This window comes from Tupaia chinensis, unplaced genomic scaffold (assembly GCF_000334495.1).
Source record: "Tupaia chinensis unplaced genomic scaffold, TupChi_1.0 Scaffold000063_1, whole genome shotgun sequence".
In the NCBI taxonomy this organism is placed as follows: domain Eukaryota; kingdom Metazoa; phylum Chordata; class Mammalia; order Scandentia; family Tupaiidae; genus Tupaia; species Tupaia belangeri.
The window spans coordinates 7,242,843-7,255,691 of NW_006159521.1; the positions used below are offsets into that span (position 1 = coordinate 7,242,843).

Sequence of the window (12,849 nt, forward strand, 5' to 3'; positions counted from 1 at the left end):
AACATCACTTCGGCATTTCCTGCACTCGGAGTGATTAAAATGTTACCGTGATCAGTTTACCATCTCAGGTTCACCTCATTTGTTTTCGAAACCTGGAAGGCAGGTGGCGTAGTGATTAAGGCACTGGACTCCCGTGCAGCCGACTACAGTTTGAGTCCCAGACCTGTGCATGCTCAAAATCCTAGGAGAATGGAGGAGAAGGGATTGCAACATGGTCATCCCCTCAGGGTGATTTCTCACTTTCCCTTTCACTGTCTCTCTGTCTCTCCAGCTAGCGCACACATCCCATGGCAAAAATCTCTCAAGAAAAAAAAAAAAAAAAACCTGGAAGAACACTTCCAGTCCCCAATAAAACGTCATTCCTTGAAGGATTGTCTTAGTTACTTGACAGTGGTACTTGGAGATACTTAGAAACTTTTATATTATGAAGCCTTTGGGGCGCTGGCCTCCTTCAACTGAGTTACAGATCTTAATAGTTACGGCATGAGAATTCTCCATTCTTTTTTTTTTTTTTTTTGGAGAGGTTTTTTCTTACTGGGTGCGTGCGCTGTCCAGAAAGACAGAGAGATTAAAAAGTGAGAAATCACTCCCCAGGGGGGATGGCCACGCCGCAGTCCCTTCTCCTCCATTCTCCTCTCGGGATCTTGGGCAAACATGCACACGTACATGGCGTGAGTTTAAGCCACTGGGTCTGGGACTTGAACTGCGGTCGACTACATGGGAGTCCAGCGACATAGCCATTACACTAACTGCTGGTCCCAAGAATTCTCCATTCTTATTTGAAAATAGAGTCTGCCAGACTTGGGAGCAGAGCTGTGTCCCATCAACCTTCCCCTTATACGTTTCCTCAGGACTGGGTTTGCTTCTGTCTCTCTCTTCCACCTTCCGATATCCGCTGCCTTCCAGGCCTAAGCTTTTCCACAGCCCCACCCTGTGTGCACGTCATTCCTGCGAAGGCATCTTCTTTCCTCGTCCAGAGAAAGCCGTTACTCGAAGGCGATGGTTTGTGCTGGCTTGTTGTTTATGCCCGTCCTGGGATCTCTGCACCTTGAAGTCCACATTTCAGTAGCACTTGATATGTCATATAAGCAGAGACCCATGTGCAGAAGGTTCTTAATAAGCACACCTGAAGTTCAGTGTATTGGCGTCCTTCTGGTTAACCAAGTTTATGATTCTTCAAGTTCAGATTTATCTCGATCGTCACTACCACATCCTACATTTTACTAACCTGGAGCTTAATGTGGAGTTGTTCCTTTTCAGCCATAACCTGTTCATAACGTTCTGGATTTTATTCTCTTAAGGACACAGAAGGTGAATTTTTAAATGGACCACTCCTGTGGTCTCCATGCAGCCCCAAAAGGTAGAGGTAGGCTGTCCTTGAGACCACAGGTCTTCCCTGGGCAGGGGAAGACTTTTTAGAAAGTCCATTTAAAAATCAGTCCTTGAAGGCCTGATTTTTAAAAATCAAATGAAAGAAAAAAACTAAACTAACATAAATAAGTAATCACATGAAAGAAATATTTGGGTTTTGGTGGGCAACAAACTTCCGTCAAACACAGATCTCAGCAACCACGTTATATAATTCCCCACGTTCTGTTTCGAAGACCGTCACTTATAGAAAGGAAAACTGGGGCCAGCCAGCAGCGTGGTGGTTAAGGTGTCTGGATCCCATGTGGCCGATTGCACGGTTCAACTCCAGGACTTAGCGGCGTGAGAATCACATCAGGCATGTGTGCTTACATGCCCCAAATCCTAAAACTTGGGAGAGATGGAGAAGGAATTACAGTGTGATTCTTCCCTTTGTCTCTCTGGCATGTACTCACACCCTCTGACCATTTTTTTAAAAGAAAAAGAGAGGCCAATGGGTGGCATGGTGGTTAAGGTGCTGGACTCCCACAAGGCCAACCACAGTCTGAGGCTCAGACCCAGTGGCTTGAAAATCATGCTGGGTGTGTGTGCGCCCAAAATCCTGAGAGGAGAGTGGAGAAGGGATCGCGGTGTGGCCATCCCAGCTGGGGGGAGTGGGTGATCTCTCACTTTCTCTCTGTATCCCTCTCTCTGTGTGTCTCTGGCAGGCACATGCACTGTATGGCAAAAACCTTTAAAAAAGAAAAAAAGAAAAAGGAAGACTGTAGAAATAAGTCTATGTCCTCTTTTCCCAGTACTATGCAGGATGACATTTTTATTCTCCACGAGCAAGAGTACGACAGTTTGCTTGAGTCTGTCTTCAAAACGGAATTCCTAAGTCTCTTAGCAAAGCGTTATGAGGAGAAGACCCAGAAGCAGCTACCTCTGAAATTCAGCAATACGTAAGTGTGGGTGGGGACCCAAACCTCTGAGTAAAACGTAAAGGGGCCTTGATCTGTCCTGCGTGAGCCAGGCAGAGAGGAGGGGAGCTTTGCGGGGTTGGGCGAGTGGGTTTGACCGGCTTCGGCGAAGTCCAGCCCTGGTGCCTCGGTTTACCAGGGGCATCATAAAGGCTGCAGACAACAGCTAGAGATTGTCCCTGTCTTCGAAAGGTCAGTTTGACTTTAGTGAGATGATTGCTTGACAGAATGATTTTATCATTTAGACAGAAATCACCAAAGTGAAGCAGAGAAAGGCAATTTGAATTTATCACTAATAAAAGAGCATTTCATTTAGCAGAACACACAGGAGGAGAGTCAGGCTGGAAGCAGTGGAAAGTGATTGGAATAGGGGCTTACATTCCCCAGGTCAGGGGGTAGGAGGCCGTGTTGGGGCCTTAGGGGCCGTGGGACCTCGGGTGGCCACTGGCTGGCTGGCTCTCTCTTTGTCTGATAGGGCAGGGACTGGCCTCCCGCTGAGCCCCTATTCTCTCGCATGTTGCTATGTTGCTGGGAGCGAGTTGCTCAGCCTTTTTCTTTTTATTTTTTTAAAGAATTGTTTTTTCCCCATGAGTTTCTTCCCAGAGAAAGAGAGAGAGAAAGCAAGCTGCCAGGTCCAAGACTCGAACCACAGTCAGCCATGTGGGAATTTCAGCACCTCAACCACCATGCCACTTGCTGGCCCCAGCCTTTTTCTTCTTAAGTCGCCACGTCTATAAGGTGGAAGTACCCCTCATCTCTTCTCACCCACCAGCACAAGGCCCAGATCAGGTCTTAATGCCAATGGTGAGGGAAACCTACAGTAGAAGCTACTGCAAGTTGGGATTTTTCTTTCTTACTGCATGAAACAATGTACGTTTAAAAAGTAGAATATGGGCCAGTAGTTGGCATGGAGGTTAAGGCACTGACCCCACGTGGCCAACTTCCTGCTTCAAGTCGTGAACCCAGTGGTCTAAGAACCATGCTGGGCACATGTGTGTGCATGACTAAAATCCCATGAGGAGAATGGAAGAGAAGGGACTGTGGCATGGCCATCTCCCCTTAGGGGGTGATTTCTCCTCTTCTCTCTCTCTCTCATGAGCACGTGCACTCTATAGCAAAAACTAAACTAAAAAAGGCAGAATCGGGGGCCAGCCCATGGCCTGATGGTTAAGGCCGCTGGCTCCCATGTGGCCAACCTCGCAGTTTGAGTCCCAGACCTCATGGCTTGAAAAACACGTTGAGGGGACCAGCAGTTAGCATAATGGCTATTTTGCTGGACTCCCATGTAATCGACTGTGGTTCGAGTCCCAGGCTGGTGGCTTAAAACTCACACCGGGCACGTGTGCATGCATGCCCAAGATCCCGAGAGGAGAATGGAGGAGAAGGGATTGCAGCATGGCTATCCCCCCAGGGAGTGATTTCTTGCTTTCTGTCTCTTTCTCTCTCTGTCTTTCTGGCGAGTGCATGCGCCCTGTAGCAAAAACCTCTCCAAAAAAGAAAAAAAAAAAACTACATTGGGTGCATGCGCATGTGTGCCTAGAATCCTGAAAGAAGGAAGAAACTGAGCAGAAAGGATCGTGGTGTGGCCACTCCCCATGAGAGGTGCTTTCTCTCTCTGTTTCTTTCCAGTGGGCACAAATTCTGGCAATATTAAAGGGAGGAGGGGCAGAACGTGGCTGACGTTATGTGGCGACGTAGGCAGCATGGAAGGATGGAAACTGACTGGGGACCGTGGGCGCGGAGGGCACACCTCCCTTCAACCGGGTTCTGTGCCAGCGTTCGTCATATTCCCTGCCCCTGCGCAAGAGGTGGGCGAGGAGGCCTTGCTAAGTAGTGCCCTCAGTCTGTGCCAGGCAGTCTCCAGCTGCCTCCTGTCTGACATCTCCCCGTCCTCCACAAACACAGATCCAGGGGGCAGCAGGTGGCCTGTGGTTAAAGGTGCTGGACTTCCACATGGCCCACCACGGTTTGAGTCCCAGATCTGGTGCCTTGCCTTCTCAATTTCTCTCTGTGTCTCTGTCTCTCTCTGGTGAGTGCATATACCCTGTAGTAAAAGAAATAGCAATACATAAATTAATTAAAATAAATAAATAATTCTTTAAACACACACATAGGCCCATGACCGGGTGCAGCAAGTGTGGCCTAGAAGCCGACCTTCCTTCTGCCCCCTAGGAACTTGTCCCTGTGATCACCTGAGTGGCACTGTCACCTTAACCGGGTGCCGTCCTCACCACCTGGATGCTGAGGCGGTCTCGGGGTCCAGGGCCTGGCTTCTACGGCAGGTTTACCCAGCAGTGGGCTCCACGCCGGCATCCGGGAGCGCCCGTGGGTTCATCCGGGGATTTCATGCCAACACATGTGCTTGTTGCAGGCTTGAACTAAAGCTGAAAAAGGAGAACTGGGGTCCCTGGAGCGCAGGGGGCTCCCGGCAAGTGCAGTTCCACCAAGGCTCCGGAGACCTGGCCGTCCTGAAGCCCAGTAACAAAGTGCTGCAGGTCAGCATCGGACCCGGGCTGCCCAGGAACTCCCGTAAGTGCTCGCAGGCCCCGCCCAGCACTGACCCGGCGCGGGGACGTGAGCCCAGACCTGGGCGCTGAGATTCAGGGTTCCGCCGCCTCCTGTGGCTTGGGTTTTCTTCAAAGGGAGCATTTCCAACCAAAGCAACGTCAAGGAGAAATGGGTGTGCTGAAACGTTCTGAATGATTTTGTACTATGTAGAGTACAGCTGGCATTACAATACTGTGAAAAAGATCGTAGTTTGTTGGCTTCAAATTTCCCAGTCCTTTCCAGCCAGAGCCGTGTTCACAACATAAACATTATCCTCCTCTGTGCCCACGTTGAAGAAATTGACCGCATTTACCAGCTCCCCACATGCTTTCACGACTTTCCTGTGAATCAGATCTAAGCTCTCTGCCTTCACGTCCGAGTGCTTTCGAAGAACGAGCATGCACACACGTGTGGGGCCAGCAGGTGGCATAGTGGTTAAGGTGCTGGATTCCCACATGGTGAACAGTGGTTCAAGTCCCAGACCCAGTGGCTTGAAATTCACACCAGGCACGCATACATGTGTGCCCAAAATCCCAAGAGGAGAATGGAGGAGAAGGAGTTTTGTTGTGGCCATCTTCCCTGGAGTGTGATTTCTCACTTTCTGTCTCTCCCTCTCTCTGTGTCTCTGCAGTGAGCACACATGCTCTATAGCAGAAATCTCTCTAAAGCTCCAGCCCCTAATCTTTCCCTGGCCTTTGATTATTTTTCTATTTATAATTGACATTTATAAACTTACATTTCTAATTCACAGCACAGAATAATCATATATGCTATGTATTCGGATAGTGTAGATATTGGTCTAAAATTCAGCCCATGTCTAATCAGTGAAGAGCGTGCCACACATAAACCAGGCCCCAAGTTTACGCATTGGCCTGTACTCTACCATATTAAGGCAGTACGGATCAATGCTATTGTTCTTTATATGTGTGGAATATTAATGGGTGGATTTGTATCAGTTGGTGCTTGAAAAACAGCACATTTCAGTGGGATTTTTAGAGACATTTGAATCAAAGGTGTGGGCAGAGTTAAAGGAACAAAGTCAGAAGCTGGTCCTGAAGCCTCGTAGCTAAGGGAGCCAGAGCCCACCTGGCCAAGCACAGTTCGAAGCAGCCCCAGCAGTCCGGAAAACACACTGGGGTGGGGCGGGGCAGCAGATGGTGTAGCATTAACATTGCTTAACTCCCACGTGGTGGACTGCAGTTCAAGTTTCATACCCGATGGTTTGAAAATCACACGGTGCATATGTGTGCGTGCCCATGGCACAGTGGTTAAGGGCTCTGGACTCCCACATGGCTGACCCCAGTTTGAGTCCTAGACCTGGCGGCTTGCTTTCTCACTTTCTCTCTCTCTCACTCTGTCCCTCTCTGGTCTAATTAATTAATTGATTGATTAATTCTAGAAAAAGAGAATGAAAGAAAAACACGCCAGGCGCATGTGCGTGTGTGCTCAAAATCCTGAGAGGAGAGTGGAGAAGGGGTTGGGGGGTAGCCATCTCCCCTGGGGGGTGCTTTTTCACTCTGCCCCGCTCTCACACTCTCTCTTCCTGTCTCCCTCCAGCAAGCACATTTCCCCGATGGCAAACATAAAAATAAATAAGTAAAAGAAGAGATGCCCTCTGCACCTGTTCCCCCATGGGTCTAGCCCTACCCCCCTTGGTGCCCCACTTGGAACTTTCTCTGCTGCGCTCCTTTCCACTGAAGGTGTCTCACAGAGGTCCCGTCTGGCCACCGGTGAGCTGCCACCCGGCCCTTGCCGCGGCCACAGTGATGTTCCATTAACACTGGCTTGTTTCCTGACATCACGCCCGTGTCTGCACCTGCCTTTCGTAGTCTGTTTAATTGGAAGATTGTAGAACACAAACTTGCAAGAAAGACTTTTTTGTTAGAGACCTTTGGGTGTTCACTGGAGAGACAGACAGACAGCAAGAAGGAAAGTGAGAAATCACCCCCCCGGGGGGGGAATGGCCACACCGCAAGCCTTTCTCCATTCTCCCAGGATCCTGGGCACGTGCGCACACACACATACGTCCAGCATGAGTTTCAGGCTACCGGGTCCAGTATTCAAATCTCAGCTGGCCATAACCACTACGCCATCTGCTGGTTCCAAGAAATACCTTTATTTATTTATTTGTCTGTTTATCTGTTGTGATTTTCCAGCTGCTGGGACTCAAACCATGGTTACCCACATGGAAATCCAGCACCTCAACAACCATGCCACCTACTGGCCCCAAAAAGAGTTCTTTTTTTTTTTTTTGAGAGGTTTTTGCTATAGGGCACATTCATTTGCCAGAAAGACAGAGAGAGCGAGAGAGAGAGAGAGAAAGACAGAAAGACAGAAATCACCACCCCAGGGGAGTGGCCATGCCGCAATCCCTTCTCCTTCATTCTCCTCTCAGGATCTTGGGCACGCACGCACACACACCTGGCGTGAGTTTGAGCCACCGGCTCCAGGACTCAAACTGTGGTTGACTACATGGGAGTCTAGCGACATAGCTATTAAGCCAACTGCTGCTCCAAAGACTTTTTTTGAATTGTTTTATTTAACTTTATGTATTTATTTATTTATTTTAATTTGACCAGAAAGGGAGAGAGAGAGAGAAAGAGGAAGCAAGCCACAAGGTCCGGAACTTGAACTGCAGTTGGCCATGTGGGAGTCCAGCACCCTCAACCACCATGCCACCTGCTGGCCTCCAGAAAGACTCTTAACACAGGCCAAAGTGCCGTTAGCGTTCGCCTCTGCCTCACGCCAGTGACTAGTTGCTCACTTGAAGCTTCTGTGCAGTTTCTGTTGGGTCGTGGGATAAATCACAACGCATTTTTCAGTGTTTTCTATTCTAAAATGAATCATGACTTTCCCATGACCCAATAGAACATGAGTACAAACAAACGCATCTATCTGGGGCCAGTGGGTGGCATGGTGGTTAAGGTGCTGGACTCTCACATGGCCAACCACAGTTCAAGCCACGGACCTGGCGGCCTAAACCACATGTACGTGCCCAAAACCCTGAGAGGAGAATGGAGGAAAAGGAATTGCGCACAGCCATCTCCCTGGAGGGTGGGGATGATTTCTCACTTTTCCTCTCTGCCTCTGTCTTCCCAGTGAGCACACACACCCTATGGCAACAACCTAAAAAAAAAAATAAAGTTCTGTCAGTCTATTTTGAGTCTATAAAAATAGAAACACCTTTGCACAGTTATCAATCTTGATAAGAAGCCAAGATCTCTAACCTTTTAAAACCCAGCCCCTGGGACCAGCAGTTGGTGTAATGGCTATGTCGCTGGACTCCCATGTAGTTGACCACAATTCAAGTCCTGGACCCAGTGGCTTAAACTCACGCCAGGTGAATGTGCACGCACGCCCAAGATCCCAAGAGGAGAATAGAGAAGGGATTGCAGTGTGGCCATCCCCCCTGGGAGGTGATTTCTTGCTTTCTGTCTCTCTGTCTGTTTTTCTGGCGAGCACACGCGCCCAATAGCAAAAACCTCTCAAAAGAAATAAAAAAAAAAAAACAGCCCCTCCGCTCCGATAGCTACCCATAGGGCACTTGCTTTAGTTACTCTTCTCCACCGCAGCCAGAATCCTGCAAACTGCCGAACCCTGGTTCCCAAACTTCTCGGACGTCTTCCATAAGCACAGAATCATCAGAAGTTGTAGGACCTAGCGGCAGAGTTGACTGACCTTTTGTCTTGCTCCTTTATTTCAGGTCCTACCAGAAGGAACACCACCCAAAACAGAGGTTATTCCGGTGGGACTCAAAATGCCAACTACCCGATGAGAGCAGCCCCTCCTCCCCCAGGTATGCCACACGCTCCATGGGCTGTTCAGGAAGAAACCCATACATGCACACTTATTAACCAGCCACGGGCCATCTGAGAGCCAGATGTACTCCTACGAACATGATGGCCTACGCCTGGCCCCAGAATTCAGAAGGACAGTCGGTGAGACTGAGCTGGGGCTGAGCTAACGATCCGGATTTCACCCCTAGCAGTATTAGCCCCTCAGGGAAGGCCTTCCTGGAGCGTGACAGCTGGAATATTGTCACTCTGGAGATATAGGATGTCGGGGCCGGCAGGTGGTGTGGTGGTTAAGGGTGCTGGACTCCCACATGACCAACTGTGGTTCGGATCCCAGACCTGTTCGTTGGCTTTCTCTCTTTCTTTCCTCCTCTCTCTCTCCCCTTCTTTGGTCAAATTAAAATAAATAAATTAAAATAAATTTTAAAAAAAGATAGAGGATGTTGCCTTTATGGAAAAAGGAGCTTATTGGGTGTAACCCTACCATAGCTACCCAGCTCCAGCCAGACACCTCAGCAGCTCTGTGCAGCTAATTAACGGTATAGTGAGTGATTACAGAACCCAGGAGACCTGTTCAGAACAAACAAGATAGGAGTTGAGGGAGTTATAAAGTGGTTACAAAAGCTCTACTAAGCCTTTATGTTTTATATTTCTCATTTTTTTAATATTAAAAATATAACTTGTGGGCCAACAGATGACATGGTGGTTAGGGTGCTGGACTCCCATATGGCTCACTGTAGTTCGAGTCCCAGGCCTAGCAGCTTGCTTTCTCACTTTTCCTCTCTCTACTCTCCCTCTGTCTCTCTTTATATATATATAAAATATATATATATATACATTATATATATATTATATTATATATATAATATCTAAAATATATATTATGTTATATATAATATCCAAAACTTGGAGATCATAATAAATTCTTTGTAAGTTTATTCATCTATTTCTCCACATGAGAGAGAGACAGAGAGACACCTCCAGCAGGTTCCTCCTGCCACGATCTACTCTGAGCCTCAGCAGGCAGGCTTGTGGCATATGTACACAGGTTTGGTGTGTACAGGAAGATCTCGGGATGTGAACCCAGAACCTTCCTGTGTGACTTAAGTGTTATGGAGTCTGTACCACCACAGCTGGGATAAAACCAAGACAAAATTTAAGACTTTTTTTTTAATATTAGCCATAGGGCACATGCTCTTCCAAGAGAGAGACAGAGACAGAAAGAGAAAGAATGAGGGAAAGTGAGAAATCAAATCATCCTCCACGGGGGTGACCATGCCACAGTCTTCTCTCCTCCACTCTCCTTTAGGATTTTGGGAACACACACACCCACTGTATCCCTCAAGCTGTTGGGTCTGGGATTCGAACCGCAAAGCCAGCCAGGGACCAGCAGTTGGTATAATGGTTATGTCACTGAACTTTCACATGGATGACTACAGTTCGAGTGCCAGACCCAGTGGCTTAAACTCAGACTGGGCATGTGTGCATGCATGCCCAAGATCTCTAGAGAAAAATGGATGAGAAGGGACTGTGGTGTGGCCATCCCCCTGCGAGATGATTTCTTCCTTTCAGTCTCTCTCTTTCTCTCCGGCAAGTGCATGTGCCCTATAGCAAAAGTTCTCTTAAAAAATAATAATAACAAATAAATAATTCTTAAAAAAGTAAAACAACCCCCAAAAATCAATGCAACTAGTAGAGGCAGGGCCAGAACTGAATCCCTAGTCTCCTATAAGCTAAGGATCATCTCTCTGGTGCCAAAGAGTTTTCTTAATTGGGGTGGAAGGAGTTTCTGGGGGGACTTCCATAGTGTCCCTTTCCACTCTGCTCAGATCTCTCGCTGGGAGGATAGACAGGACTTCTTCCTACATAGCTTGAATGATGTTGTTCCTTTCAGCTGAGGACACACGGCTCAGAGCCCATCCCAGGAATTTGTTACAGTTGTCTTTCCGTTCCATGAGGGTAATGGTTCCAGGCCTACCTGGGATCCCCAATCCACAGATCCTCGGTGCCCTTGTATAAGCTGGCCTAGAGTTTGCATATAACCTGCATGCACACATCCTCCCATACGCTTTAAAGCATCCCTAGACTGTCCACAACAAGGGTCCTCGGACCACAGACCAGTACTGGTGCATGGCCTGCTAGGAACGAGGCCGCATAGCCAGAGATGAGCAGCAGGCAGTGAGTGAAGCTTCATCTGGATTTGCAGCCGCTCCCCATCGCTCGCATCACTGCCTGAGCTCCTCCTCCAGATCAGCAGCGGCACTAGATTCTCATGGGAGCATGAACCCTATTGTGAACTGCACATGAACAGGATCTAGGTTGTGCACTCTCATAAACCATCCCCACCAGGTCTGTGGGAAAATTGTCTTCCATGAAACTGGTTCCTGGTGGAGACTGGTTAGAGACTGCTGCTTTAAATCATCTCCAGATTGCCCAGTATAGTGTAAACACTCCGTAATCAGTTGTCCTACCATATTGTTTAGGGAATAATGACGAGGAAAAGTCTATACATGTTCAGTATAGGCAAAACCTTTGTTTATTCTCATTTATTGGGTTTTCAGAAAAGTCATGATGTGGGACCAGCAGATGGTATAATGGTTACATCACTGGACTTCCATGTAGTTGACCACAGTTCAAGTCCAGAACCCGGCAACTTAAACACGCCAGGCATGTGTGCATGCACGCCCAAAATACAGGGAGGAGAATGGAAGAGAAAGGATTGCAGTATGGCTATCTCTCTCGGGGGATGATTTCTCTCTTTCTGTCTCTCCGGCCTATGCACGAGCCCTGCAGCAAAAGTTTGTTAAACAACAAAATAAAACAAAACAAAAAAGATCTCCAGCTGTTTAAACAGCTGCCTGCCAGCCTCTTGAGTCATAACCTTATCATTTTCTTAGACCAAGAGTATGTCTGCCAGCCAGCTGCAAGCTTCCCTGTCTCTGACCACGGGCTTTGACACCCTGAACCTCTGGGACTCAGTTGTCAAGCGTGTGCTGAGTGACCACCACGAGCCAGACGTTTCCTGGGCAGTTTACAATATACTCACTGCATCGTGCTGTGCGACTTCAATACATGGGATTTATATGTTCATTAGACTGCAGTAAAACTGGGGAGGGAGGAGGAGTCATGTGTTGGCTCTAATCCTCACGGCGCATTAGCAGCCGGTAGGTAGAAGAGATCCGGGGAGCCTTTTGGCAAAGGATCAGAAAATGCCAGCTCAGGTTGCTCTTTTCCTCTCCAGGGTACCATCAGAATGGAGTCATCAGAAACCAGTTTGTGCCACATCCCCACACTCTCGGGAACCAGAGGTCCAACCAGAAAAGCCTGTACACTTCCATGGTTCGCCCACCGTTGCCACGACAACAGTCCACCGGCTCCGACCGAGTGTCACAGACCCCCGAGAGCCTGGATTTCCTCAAGGTCCCAGACCAGGGTGCTGCGGGGTAAGATTCCCACATCTGGCTGGTGAAGCTGGTGTGCTCTGTCTCCGTCAGTCACACCAAGGCTCGAGGATCTCTCTGGGCCATTGGCGCAGGATTCTGAAGTGCAGTTCCCACCCGGATGCTGTAATGAGGGCCCTAAGGCCATGGGGCCTTGGCTGACATTTCTAGAAGGGCAGCCACACAGGCGGTTTCATTGCCCAGAGAGGGTGTGTCTCAGACACGGATGAAGAGGAGTCTCCTCTCTCCTGAAGCTCGGTTATTCTGTAACCTTTTTTGCTGTCTGGCAGAATAGAGGAATAATGTTCATTACTATTATTTATGTCTGCCTGCAGTCACATAAAAAAAAGCAGTTTAAAGCGTATTAGCAACATTAAGAATAACATCCCAGGGACCACCAGGTGGTGTAGTGGCTAAGGCTCTGGACTTCTACATGGTCAACCATGGTTCAAATCCCAGACACAGTGGCTTGAAACTCATGCCAGATGTGTGCCTAGATGTGTGTGTGAGTGCCTAAAATCCCGAGAGGAGAACGGAGGAAAAGGGATTTCAGCATAGCCATTCCCCCCCCCCGGGGGGGTGATCTCTCACTTTCCCTCTCTCTGTCTCTCTGGTGAGCACACACACCATATAGCAAAAAAAAAAATCTTTTTTTTAAGAAAGAACTATTTTATTTCATTTATTATCATTATTATTATTTGTTTAATTTGACCAGAGAGAGAAAGAAAGGGAAAGTAGGAC

The 12,849-nt window shown here is 48.2% G+C and overlaps 1 protein-coding gene across 2 annotated transcripts in view; it reads left to right on the top strand.

The window, feature by feature from the left end:
• MYO1E (myosin IE) overlaps positions 1-12,849 on the top strand; it is a 301,820-nt gene that overhangs the window by 267,149 nt on the left and 21,822 nt on the right. The window contains exons 23-26 of one of the 2 annotated variants that reach the window (XM_006141773.3): positions 2,163-2,309; positions 4,699-4,856; positions 8,578-8,670; positions 11,910-12,111. In XM_006141773.3, coding sequence (XP_006141835.1) covers positions 2,163-2,309; positions 4,699-4,856; positions 8,578-8,670; positions 11,910-12,111 — 600 coding nt within the window. The remainder of the gene's footprint in view (positions 1-2,162; positions 2,310-4,698; positions 4,857-8,577; positions 8,671-11,909; positions 12,112-12,849) is intronic. The other variant, XM_027765947.1, reaches the window with a different exon arrangement.